General features: G+C 40.5%; 1 protein-coding gene across 1 annotated transcript in view; it reads left to right on the plus strand.

Annotated features, from left to right (window-relative positions):
• Positions 1-1,133: 1,133 nt before the first annotated feature.
• Positions 1,134-13,455, plus strand: part of LOC131694171 (klaroid protein-like) — a 45,680-nt gene continuing 33,358 nt past the window's right edge. Inside the window, exons 1-4 of the mRNA XM_058982649.1 lie at positions 1,134-1,288; positions 3,070-3,277; positions 3,492-4,384; positions 4,443-4,640. Coding sequence (XP_058838632.1) covers positions 3,117-3,277; positions 3,492-4,384; positions 4,443-4,640 — 1,252 coding nt within the window. The 5' untranslated portion in view covers positions 1,134-1,288; positions 3,070-3,116. The remainder of the gene's footprint in view (positions 1,289-3,069; positions 3,278-3,491; positions 4,385-4,442; positions 4,641-13,455) is intronic.

Genomic DNA, 13,455 nt, shown 5'->3' on the forward strand with positions numbered 1-13,455 from the left:
GTTAAACTACTGGTTTTTGGAACAGGGTAAACATATATGCATATTACAGAGACCACCAGAGCAATATTAACCTCTGGCACAAAAGTTCAATGTTGTATACAATTCTTCATTATAGGATACACGGAAGATATTGGAAATGGTAATTAAAATGAGTATGGTAGTTTAATAGTTGAATTATAATGATGAAATATATTAATAGTATTGCCAATATGGTAAGTAATATATGAATAAGTTTGAAAATGGTTTCGAAGCTTTCTGGAATGGTATTTATTTAAACGGGGATAAGTGCCTGTCTATTCGGGTACACTTCGAAATGATGATTTTAGCAACCCGCAATCTAGCATAAAACATCAAACCCAAAGAGAATAGTGAAAGAGACGCAGAGTGAAAATCAGTCAAAACGGCAACACTCCCTTTACGATGATGACACTAGAATTTGGCAACCGTTTCCAAAGGCAGCACTTTAAATGACTCCTATTATATTTTGAAAACAAACCTTTTGTCGATCGTTGGATTTGTTTATCAAACGATGTGCATTTCGAAACAAAGAGATGAAATATAGACTCTAGAATGCACCTTACAATCACGATTGCACTAAATTCTGACGAAAATTCAATTTTTTTTTTGATAGATTTACAATACTTATCTCCTCCAACTCAGGCATGAGTAATGTTTATGTACATTGCACGATTGGTTTGCTCAATAAGGTATTTTTGGCTTCACACTATTCGTCTCTTTTCCTATTCTCTTTGATCAAACCGTTGAATGTCGACAAGTCTCTCTCGCATCATGCTCTCGCAGCATAAACCCGACAACATGAAAGAATGACAATGATGCCGAAAGTACAGATTTATTTTCAATGGTTTAGATTTTTAAAGTAATTTTGATCGAGTTTTTGGTACAGATTTTGTAAAGTACGGATTACAGAATTTTGTTATGAAGTAAAGACTGGTACTTCTAATTTTGCATAACAGCAGCGTAGAAACCGGTAACGATTTTGTCTATAGAAAAATAAAACTGATAGATGTTCAACTCCCGATACAGATTCAATTGTGGCAACACTGTAGATGACGTCATCCGTTTGTCGACTTTGCTTCAGAGAAAGAGAGAGCGTCTCGACTCGACTCGACGGCGTTGTTCGTCGATTCTCATCATTTGCAGTGCTCGCGTTCCGAACCGTAGGTTGTATTCTTCTGCGTCTTCCGTGAAAAATCCCGTGAAAAGCGGCGGAAAACCGCCGGAACTGTAGTTAATAGTGTCCCACCAGTGAACCGAGTGCTAGTGGAAGGTAATTATGATATTCTACCCGGCAGAAATGCTTGTTTTGTGCGTTAAAATTGACCTCGAATGTTGCTGCTTCCCAGTGACTGCCTGCGCCCCACATAGTATATAGGATGACGAAGCTTGGGGGAAGAAAAAGAAGAAGCTGAACTGTTTTGTCTGTGCCAGGCAGAGTCGCATTTCGTGGGGGACGGACGGGCTACTGATGGGAAAGGGTTTTAAATCGGAACACATTCGAAAGGTGGCTGGCTTTCTATCGAAGTTGGATTGTGATTTATCTGTAGATAGAAAATAGGACCAGTCATGCTTCGCTTCAATCGGCAACCGCTCACTTCTATTACCATGCCATTGATTGTTTTGCTTTCGAGTCCCCTCGAGCATCAAATTTCCGATTCTCGTACGTTGGTGTATTGATATGTTTGAACTTCCCGCGAGTTACAAACGACGGTGGTTTATTTTTAAACTACGTATGGTGCGTTTGCTATCTTAAAAGCATAACTCTTGGATTATTAAATACAAAAATGGGAGGGTAAGTAGCTGTGCTTGGGATTATTCTATTTCGTGTGTTATTGGAATTTTCCATTCAAGTCTCTTGTTTTCGAGTGGATATTTTATAAGTTTATTGTAGACAATCATCCCAACATATCCCTCCGTATTCACCTTTCAAGTCGCTGCGTTACGTTTTATCGCCTGAATGAATGATAGTGTTGTCTTATCTCAAGCAAATGCACACCACTCTCAAGTTGTGTCGTTCTGAAATATAAAAATGTTCTGAAATTTACTTAGCTGTATGCGTTTATTGACCTGTTATCGCATCTTTAAAAGTTCGTTAGAAATTATGTATCATCGCTAGCGGAGGAAGTTGTCGATGACGTATTCTTGCCGTCTTTTCTGCAATAAAAATAAAGGCCAAACGATCGCTCCGCGGAGCCATCAAGCGCACACTTGAGCAAAAAATTTGCATATTTTGTAGAACGTTGTTCGGTCGGTGAACGCATGCGGAATATTCTCATGCTCTTTTCACGGCTGTCTCTGCCAAAGTAAACTTTGTGGGAGAGATTATCGATCAATTAATAAAACAAGATTCGCGAGGTTTGCGGGGGGCAAACGTATGTGATCTTGATCGCCATTGAACTGTGGTTAGTGCTATCATTTACTTGCTAGGGTGTAGGGTACGAACTCAACAAATTATTAAATAAATTTTCAACTCAAGATAAATCATTTCGGATGTCATAAACTCGTTTGTAAACAGAATCACGTAACAGTGTAAACAACAGTACTTTAGTGTCTCGCATCCACACGCTTCACGTCTTATTCGTGTGTTAGCTGACCGCGAAGGGCTTCGTCTCAAAATTTGTGGTAACGAGTTTATTTATGCTTCGCTTTATCATCTTCCACAAAATTACAGAAGCAAGGTGTTCACAGTCTATAGGTGATGCCAAGCCGAAAACTGGTTTCGTTAAATTTTGGTTCGCCTACTGCCACTGTTGTTTCACCTTAGATTGAGAATCACGTTGGGTAGAAGTGAGTTGATCTTAGATCTAATAAATGAGATCAGACTGTTGTTTGAACTACTTTGAATGACAATTAGTAACTTTTTGCGCAACAGTTTCACACAACTTAATGAAACGAAATGTTTTTAAAATTCAGAGAAAATTTGTATTCATAATTGGATTGGTAAGACAATTGATAGGATTGAGATGAGCATAAGTCGAATATATTTGTAGCTGTTCCAACTTAGGCAATTAACAATTCTAGAAAGTGTTGTTTAACTATTTCCCTTCGCAGAACCCTACCACAAATGTGTTAGACGTGGTCAATTTATATTCATCAACATGGAATCACAGGCAAAGGAAACGAAAGAAATCCGCACCACTCGGTCACGGTCGAAAACGCCAGGGCTAGTTCTGCGGGAAAAGGCGGATAAAACCGTCAACGGCGATTCCGATTCCTCCAAGGCAGCTGACAAAAAATCGACCAAGGTCCACACCGTCACGTAAGTTTCTTGTAATATAAATAAAGTTTGATTTTTGTGTTTTGAATTCATCTCGTCAATAACTAGCACCAACTGGGTGTCTAGTTGGACGTTGTATCCAAACTAGTACCCAAATTAGCACAAGTTTTTTTTTAAGTTAGGTCTTGTACGCTTAATGCACAAATTAGTTTGGAAATATTGCATAACACGAACCCAAATCCACTTCCCATTACAGCATAATTGAGGAAGAACTCAACTCGTCGCAAAAATCCACTGCCACCGAAAGCGGCACCGGAGCACGTTCAACCCGGCAAGCGCGCACCGTCACATCGGACTACTCCTCCGATGATGTTTCTCCGGATAAGGCAGCCTTAAAACAATCGGCCAAATTAATCACCATCACTACGTCGAGTTCCACCGCGACGACAGCCAGTTCCGCGTCCAAAAGCAATCAACCGTCAAAGTCTTCCCCCGACAAAAAGGAAGTCCGTCAGAACGAAATCAATCGGGTGCTGGAGAAGTCCCAGACGGCTATCCTACGGACCAGCACCCCCAAAGCATCTTCAAAAACGGCGAAAACTGTCACCCTCACCTCGGATGAGCTAAAACAACATGCTGCCTACAAAGAGTACAAAGAAGCCGGTGAGTATTGGAACAAGTTTCCAAAAACCGATTACACCTACTCGGAACTGTCTCCACACCGGCGAGAGATCCTTCCCGGGGTGGTTGCGATGCCCAACATGTCCCGTCCTGGTTTGAGCAAGCACGGCGAACGGGTTAACGTTATGATCCAACGGAATCCCGCTCAGGAGACGTACATTCGCCAGCGCTATGCCTCGTCCAAGTACTCGAGTGGAGGAGTTTCCGGGGGCAGCTTTGCCCATGCTGATCCGTACGATTCCGGAGAAGAACAGCTGGATTTGTCGCATGTTTCCAAGTCCAACAGCTACCGGAATAGCTACTGGAAGTCGTCTGTTACGTCCCAGGTACAGATCGAGCACCAATCGATCGTACACCGGTTCTTCCTGGCGATTGTGAATTTTTTCTACAGCAGTGTCCACTCGGTATCCAGGGTGTTCAATCGATCCGAACACAATCTGTACTACACCAGAATTGAGGATGAAAGAGGTAGGAATCGTTTTTCCCATCAAATGACAAATTAATTTTTACGAGTTCATTTTCGTAGGTTTCTTCGTCAAAATGTACGCGTTCTTCACGTCACTAACTACGAGTATTTTCAAAAAAGTCTACCTACTGATCTCATCGGTCCTATTTCTGGACACCTGGCTGCTTCAAACAGCGGCCAGCGACGTGCAACAGGGACGTCGCAAGCGCAAGTTCCTGCTTCTGCTGTTGATCCTGCTACCGTTCCTGTTGTTTGGAGGTGAGTTTTTCATACTTCATCGTTTTAACCAACCCATTCGTAAATGTCGATTTTTTCTTATCCCCAAACACCCGAACAGAAATTTATCTCTACCTTGATCCCACTCCGCTTCGCTCTCTCCGCGAGAACCTAGCAAATCCTTTGTTGAACTATGACTTCAAACTAGATCTGCCCGATACCGATGCGGCCAAGTTGTATGCCCTCGAAAAGTGGGACAGTGTCACCCAGTTCACCGAGTATTATTTCGATAATTTGAAACTGTTCTCCGCGAATGCAATCGATGAGATTCAGAAAATTTGGCAGGAGAATGTCAACAATCTGTTCTAATCTGTTCCATGTTTTTTACTCATTTCAAGCTTAGATTTAAATATATTGTTTCGAGTTGTGTTTTAAATAGCTTCCCTTGCCAGTAATTGTTCGATTTTGAGTCCTCCGATCCCCAAGTGCCATCTTGAAACATCCTCTTCCTTCCACGTCGTCCTGAAAAATATACCTACCTACCTAGCCTAGAGAGCATCAAAGCGTCAAGCGACGGTACTTATCACATACACCAGCAACGGAACAACGCAACTTTACTCTCTACTGAACATACATTGAACATGAACAATTATACATACACGATTATTATTTGCCATTCACCGAGAAGGATAGAGAAAACCATCACAGTTTCAAGATTAGGATTTAGGATTAAATTTGTCACCTAAAAAGTGAATTGTATTTGTTCAGCTTCCGTTTGTTTTACTTTCTCGAGTAAAACAATTGTCGATTAATTCATATCGCAAGTATGCAACTTGTCCAATCAGAGCAATAAATTAAAAGATAAAGTAAAATAATCGTTTGTGTTTTTAATCTGTCAGACGAATTCAGTTCGGAAGCAAGCAAGAATTGCCCAAAGGTAAGCATCCTAGTCGATAAGTTACTGTTGCAATGTTGCTCTCTATCCTTCTCTGAATGACGAGTGTGTTGGCAAATTGGAGAGTTGGACTGTTTTTAGTTGTAGTTTTTTGACTCACCGACCATTGAGAAGGATAGGCAGCAATGATTGTGAACATAGTTATGAATAAGCTGACCAACTGTGTGCTAGGAAAAATCCGTACACATTTCTTCTCAAAAGTTAGAAAACTAAAGTTGGTTCTATTCCCAACCCCGCACACAGGGTTAGAGTTTTTTCAAAAGCGATTCTTCTACCACGAAAAAAGAAGCAAATGACCCCAATGTTAAAACCTCTATAATCGAAATATTTTCTGAATTCAATGTAATTGATGGAGCACAGAAATTATAAGTCAGAGTTTCTGTGTTAGTGTACTAATTGGTTTCCTCCATGTACATTTGGTATTTGATTTGCAGTTAGTATTTATGGAACCAAAATATATTTAGTTTATCATCAAAGTCTAGTTCGACCATTCCGAGACATCGTTTCGTTCTTCGCATTATGCTTTTAAAAAATCCAGAAAAAAATCTTCTGTTTAGCATTCGTCATGTTCACAATTAACTGAAATTTTTTGCCATGCAGGAAGGTTCTTAGAAATTATATGGGTTTCTGTAGAAAATTAGACAGTCCGATCGAAATGAACTTACGAAATTATAACAGTTATGTTGCTTAGAACATTGAATTCAAAATGATTACTGATTAGGTTTCGAATTTAAATTTAAATATCCAATTTGATTAGAGGATCTGAATGCAGAATCATAGAATTTTGAAGTAGGAATCTGTCATTGATAACTGCAAAGCGTGGTTTATAGAATTATACTGTCGTGTTTTGTAATGTCGGACCAGGTAGGAAGAACACAATCTTAACGCGTAATCGCCATTGAAATATCTAGGAATAATTAGTTTTTTTTTCATGTGTCCTTTGTAACGATTCCACTTTTCTGTACAGCGACACTTTTAAAAACCGTATCGCAAGCTCGAGATGCCATATCGTGCAGTCGAATCTTGATTTTGCCATTATCCATAAACACTAATTGTTGTAGATTGTTCTGCAAAATGATTTTATTAGCCTGGCGCAATCTATCGAAAATTATCATTATTGAATGTCTGATATGATGGCATCTGATGGAGGTGACTTTCGCAAGGCTATGATATGAAAACTGTATGTAAATATTCCAAAAACTACACTCAAAAAAAAGTAAACGTTATGCCTATTGATTTTACACATAGATTTTTGCAATTAACGGAGGCATATAGACACTATTTGCTGGCACATAAACCTAATGTGTGTATTTACAAGAAGTATTAATCATACATTCACATTTCATAACTATTAGGCACATAAAACCCCATTCTATAACAATATGCACATATAACTTATGTGTTTGCATACATAATTTATACAGTTGACACATAGAAAGTATGTGTGCGCGTGATAACAATAGCATTTCTTCTTCATATGAATTTTAAGCGGTTTGAGGCAAATAGATTTAACGTTTGGATTTTTTTCAGTGTAGGACTAATACGAAAAGATTAAAAGTAACGTTCTTTGACCAGAGTTCCTCGTTTGTTTTTCATTTTCACATATCTCGACAATAAACGATCACTTCGGCAAGAATTAAAGTATTACAGCGATTGTTGTTCAAATTGACACTTCCCGACAGATTCTACGATACAGTAATTCTTCCAAGATTCACTCAAAAATCTTTAAAATCGCGAAAGACCATCTTCACTACAGATGAAACATCTAGACCTTTTATTCAAAACGACTTCTACAATGAGTGACTCTCTTTGTTTACTTTCTCTTCTGTTAATAATTCGGTCGCTTTAACATTTATCCCTCAACTTTTTGCATAATATGCTAGTCAAAACCACCATCTTTCGATCTGTACTGTAAAATAAGTGAAAAGTTCTATAGAGACGCCGTAAAAATCGAAAGAGAAAGTAAACAAAGAGAGTCACTCATTCCCGGTCAAACCATTCGGAATTTGATTCGGAATCCTGAATGGAATTCCAAATCAAATGCAACAACCGATTCTGAAACCGATTGAGTCGGAATCGCTTGTTGCATTTGATTTGGAATCCATACTGACTCCATTCAGAAATCCGAACTGGTTTCGGAACGAGTTTAACTGGATTGTAGATATGTCGTTTTGAATAAAAGTTACGCCATTAGACGTTTTATTGCGCACTTTCCACCAACCTGGACTCCGCACTTTCAAAGGGCGAGTGATCAAACTGCTACTGAAAACTGCGAGCTGTCAAAACACATGTATTTCAAGTGATAGAGATGGTACTTTCATAGACAGACCAGTCGAACTAATCAGTCTATGAGAAGAATTTAATAGAAGAATTGTAAGTGCGCAGTGCGGTTAGAATCCAGTTTTTAGTGCCTCAAGCAACACTAGCATGGGTTTTGAGCATTTTGCACGGCAAAGCAAAGCATTTTGATTGAAGCGCAATACTTTAAAAGGACCTAAGAGTTTTTGCAGCGTTTTCAAAAAAAAATGTGACGAGATCTGTATTTTGTTCAGCAAAACACAAATAAAACAAACGCAGAATAAAAAGTTGCGAATTTTTCAAAAAATTAATTTTTTTTATCAAAAATTAAAACTACAAAAACTCATTTTTTGAAAATTTTTATTTTTTCACAACGAAAGTCTGAAGAGAATAGAAACATATTTATTGTGGTTGCATCGCGGAGAGAAAAGTCTTAAAAATGTTTTTCTTGTAAATGTTTTTAACATGTTTCTATATTTCATACTAACTGACAGACAAAAACATAATTTTATTACAGAATACGATTCTCATAGATATTTTAAATTTTGTTTTCTTTCTTTCTTTCTTTTTCGAGAGTTGTCCTACTGGAGCTGTAGAGCTGAGTTCACGGAAAGGCTACCCATCAGAATTTCTCATTGCTACTTAAGTCCAATTGCAGCAGGCCATGATTCTGATTGTGATATCGAGTGTACGGTTCAGTTATGCGGGCGTATGGGCTCTACGATCGCGTGAGAATGAGCGTTTATTGGTGTGTACTTGAGACAGCGTGAATCGGATTGGAAGTGATGTAGGGGTCACTAAATTATTCGGGGCGTTTTGTGTTAGCGAAATATTGGGCGTAGTTGTGCGTGGATGATCGCGATTGTATGTTCGGCTTTGTGTACAATCGCGAAGGTCTAGGGCGTTTGTATGTTATTGTATTCGATTGCGTGGGCGTTTGTTTGTCGCGTAGACGTTTGCATGTCGTGTGTGCTAGCGTGTCACTTCGCATCCATAAATTCGATTTTAAAACCAGGTCCATTTACATATTCGCGTGTGTTCTTGGATGATCACACGGACCGTGAATCTGATACTTATTTTCAATGTATGGTTCAGATGCTAGAAAAGAGTGAGTTTTCTATCACAATCAACTCTATCATTAGAGTTCCCGGTCATGTCACCATGGAACGTATTGTCTAGTAGATATGAGCGTGATTTTTTTTTTCTGATTGGTCCAGCTGAGGGCATGGGGCCTAGGCTGCTAGGGCCGAGAGGAAGAACTTCCGGACATAATTAATTCATGATCACGAGAACACGAGCGTATGTAGGCTCATTCTTGAGACTGCGTTTCTGAATTTATAAGTGCTAAAACGTTCGCTTAGTCACCGGAGTGCATGCATGCACAATAACGGTGCTGCATCCTGTGCACTAGCTCATAATGTATCAGAGCTAAGTTCATTGAGCTAGCAAGTACCACGAGCACCGATGAGCGAGAGCTCTTGCTAGCCCGGTGCAAGCTAGCACGCTGTTCCAAACTATAGCTCAGCTATAGCAAAGTTGAAAAAATACAACACGTTAGTGTGAGTAACAATGCTTGTATCGTTTTATTGCAGAGACTTGTCGCACATTGACCAAGATATTTTTTTCGTGTTTTGTCCTATTCTTTCGTTTAATGGCTTACTCTATTGCGTTCTAGCTCATTGGGCAGGCTTACCGTGCTAATTAATTGAGCTAAATCGTGTCAGATTACCGAGCTAGCTCTTCGAATCCTACAGTTCGAGCACAAAGGATACGTAGCACGAGCGTTGTCAGTTCTAATTGCATTTGATTCGTTCAAAGCGGCCTCTGAGCTCGTGTTAGACTCTCGTGCTGTGCTTCATGCATCCCTGCCGGAGTGTTCCTGTTAGCAAGATCGTAAGCGTAGATATGCATAGATGATCGCGAAGGGCTCAAACGTTTGTATGTTAACGTGTTTGTCGCGTGTGCTAGCGTGTATGCAACTTCGCGTGTATAAATTCGATTTTATAACCGTGTGGCTATTCGCATATTTGCGTGTATTCTTGAATGATCGCGCGCGGACTCTGAATCTGATACTTAATTTGCAATGTATGGTTCAGATCCTAGAAGAGAGTGAGTTCTCCCATATCACTAGAGTTTCCGGTTATGGCCAAAGAGGCATCCACGTAAAATAAAATCACCCCAATAACTGAAATGGAAGTAAAAAATCTCATCACGAAAACTTACAGCAGTAAATATGAACGGTTTATGATACAAACGAGCCTGCTATATAATTTGGTCCCGAAAAAGAATAAAAGTAGAAAATGTATAATCCGGATCATTTTCAGATAGGGTGACAAGCCTATTTGCGCCATGTTTCTATTATCACCCTACCCATTTGAAGCCGTTGGTTAGAGCAGTGTCTGCCATCTTTGTTCAACGCATTGAGTCAAATGGTAGCGCAACAATAGGGGCACTCGATTCGAGTTTTCATTGTGCTCAAACACGAGAATTTTACTGTTTTCAACGCATTTGTATTATTATATTGGTTATTAACAACGAAGCAAAGCGGTTGATGTCAATTTTTACGCATTCCATTGATTGTAAGGTAAGAAATTACCGAATTAGTGAGGCACCTTGCTTAGTATGGTGAAAATAAGCTCATCACCCTACCTTCACAGGAGGCAAATTGAGTTGAACCAAATACTAGGGGCAGATCACTCTAGGAATACAAATTACCATCAATTTAAAAAAATGCATTTAATTTCCAATTTTGCATCAACTTTGCCCTCCCTCGTAGAAAAGTTTGTTTAACAAACGTCCTACGCTGATCGACTTTGTTCGACATTTTGTTGAAAGTAGGGCTAGTTGTTTTGTAGGGTTTTGACGTCTTACACGCAGCGCAAAATACATCAAGAATTTGTATTTTCATGGAAAGAAATTCAGTTAATTTCGCTAATTTTTAAAAATGCATCACAAGTGATCTGCCCCTAGACCAAATGTGTACATCGAGCACTATATTTTTCATTACGGAAATTAATCGAGTAAATTGCGTTTCGACTTCGATAGAACGACTTGGCGGCTGCTAGACACTGAATTTCAAAATACCACCAAGCTTGAAAGAACGGCTTAAACAACTAGTCGAGGCAGATAGCGGGACCTATAAAAGTTCATTTTTTTCTTTTATATTAGAACAAATCGTAAAGTTTACTTAGTCCCAAAGCTTATAAGAAAATTCACAAAAATTGATTTTTTAGCACTCTTGTTCACTGGTTTCCTTTTGCTTTTAATTGCATTTTTGAAACCTGGGAAACTAGTTTGCAACATTATTTAGTCTGTTTCCATTTGTGGAAGATTTTTTGTTGTCCCGGGAGTACTTCCACTTCCACTGAGGTTGAAAATTCCGTACAAATTCCGGACAAATCCGTACAAGTATTTTTTCCGGACACATGACCAAAAATCCGTACTGTCCTCCCAAATTCCGTACAGTTGGTCAGCTTAGTTATGAAGAATGGATTTTAAAGGACACCTTTCTCGATAGTCAGCTTTGCACGAATAAAGTCCCGGCTCACATTCGAGTCCTTAAACCTAGCATTCAGCAATTTCGGAATAATGGAATTTAATAACCGTCCCAATTACTCACTACTACATAAAGTTTAACAACATCCGAGTATTCTCTTATACGAAAGGCTGGAAAAATTGTTAGAGCAAATTGGTCTTTCGTAAAAAAATTTGTCGCCTTCTGACGCGTCCAGAGAAACTGTTTTCTCATTGCCCGGGATACAGCTATTTAAAGGGACTCAAACTATGGTAATCTTGCATAATTTTTCGGGTATTTTCCCCAGCCGCGAAATGATGAAGTAATGGTCTACGAACAAAGTGGCAATGGCCCCACGGATGTACTGTATAGCAGCTATGGAGGCGAGGGAAGCCAAAATTTTATTGGAGCGGAAAATCATTGACCATGAGATTGTCTATTTTTTGGGTCTAGTAAGGTGTATTTGCCAATCCTCGGTGGTGAACACACCACACTCCGACTGAGAGTTCCTCTATAGAGGAATTTCTCCCGAACCCGATATTAGCTTTATCGAAATCTACTCGGACATTATCCGGCAGTGAAACTACCTTACTCAGACTGTAATTTCCTCGGTGGCAGAATTTCTCTCGGTACCGATGTCTGTTTCGTGAGCCAATTAGTACCCAGCCAATTGTAATCTCTGCTGTGAATTTCTCGGCGGTGAATTTATTCCGATACCGATGCTTGTTTTCGTGAGCCATTCAGCTGCCTACTTTGTCGCGATCTAGTCCCCGGTGGTGAATCTAGCCTATTCAACGGGCCAGCCAGTAGGTACCATGGTCTGTCATGCGATTTCGGGTGGAGCGTAACTTCCGATTCACTAGCGTACCCACGGCACGCTGCTAATTGTTCGACGCGGTCTACTCGAACTAGTCCCCGGCGGTAGCCTACTCACGTGTTACCCGGTAGAGTGTCGAGGTCAATCCAGCGATTTCGGTGAAGCCTGGCGTCCGATTCGCTGGTGCCCCGATGGCTCGAACCAAGTGCTACGTCGCGTACTACTCAACTGGTCCCCAGCGGTAGATCTAGTCTACTACGGCGAAAAGTTCCCGAACCCGGTTTGTTGTTTCACGGCGGCTTTCTAGTCGGCGGCGCCTCTTTTTGTTGGTCCTTTTGCCACTTCCTCTGGTGTCTTTTACAAATTCAAACACTCCGGGCAAAGGGGTGACGAAGCATGTCCAAACCAATGCTGGCACTTCCGGAAGCATCCGTGCCCCGAACAAAAACTGCGTCAAATGGAATTTCACCTCCATGATTCCTATGCACCCACAACGAAATATTTGGGATGAGTCGGTGGGTCCACCTACCTTTCGTCGCGTTGTCCCGCTCTAGGTGCCACTTAGACAACGAGTCTGCTCTGACCAATCTCCTTGAATTTCGTGTATTCCACGTCCACACCCAGAGTGATGTAGATGGGGATCACCCCGGTAATTACGCATATTGCCTCCGACGAAAACGTTCTGTACGTGCTCGCGACGTGGACAACCCTTAGGCGAAACGTGCTGGTCAACTTCTTGCGGTTCTGCTTTGAGTTCAGCGCAGCAGCCCATGCCGGCACGCCATCAGGAATCAGGAATCAGAATATATTGGCTCAAATGGCACGTTCCCCGTACATAGTCGGGGATTTGTGCCTTGCCGTGTGTTTTCATCATTTCCTGAGTGGAAGGAAAGGACAAGGAGGAGTGGGGAAGTAGAATTGGAAGGGTGGGAAAAATAACAGCACAACACAAAAATAAACAACAGGTAAGTTAAACTCACAAGTAGTTCAACTTGCCTGCGAATAATCCTAAAGCTCTTTACCACATTGGATAAGAAACTTTAGTATGTCTCTGAGTTTCAGTCGACCAAACATGGTTTCGTCTATATAAGGACGGCTGAAGACTCGAAATCGCAATTGCGCTAGCGCTGGACAGTTGCATATCAGATGATATGAGGTTCCGTAGTCGGATTCACAAAGATCACATGAAAAAGACTCAGCGCGCTGAATAGTTGCCATGTGATAATTGAGTTTGCAGTGGCCGGTTAAAGCCCTGGTCAGCATGCCGCAGTGG

Source organism: Topomyia yanbarensis, chromosome 3 (genome assembly GCF_030247195.1).
Source record: "Topomyia yanbarensis strain Yona2022 chromosome 3, ASM3024719v1, whole genome shotgun sequence".
Classification (NCBI taxonomy): domain Eukaryota; kingdom Metazoa; phylum Arthropoda; class Insecta; order Diptera; family Culicidae; genus Topomyia; species Topomyia yanbarensis.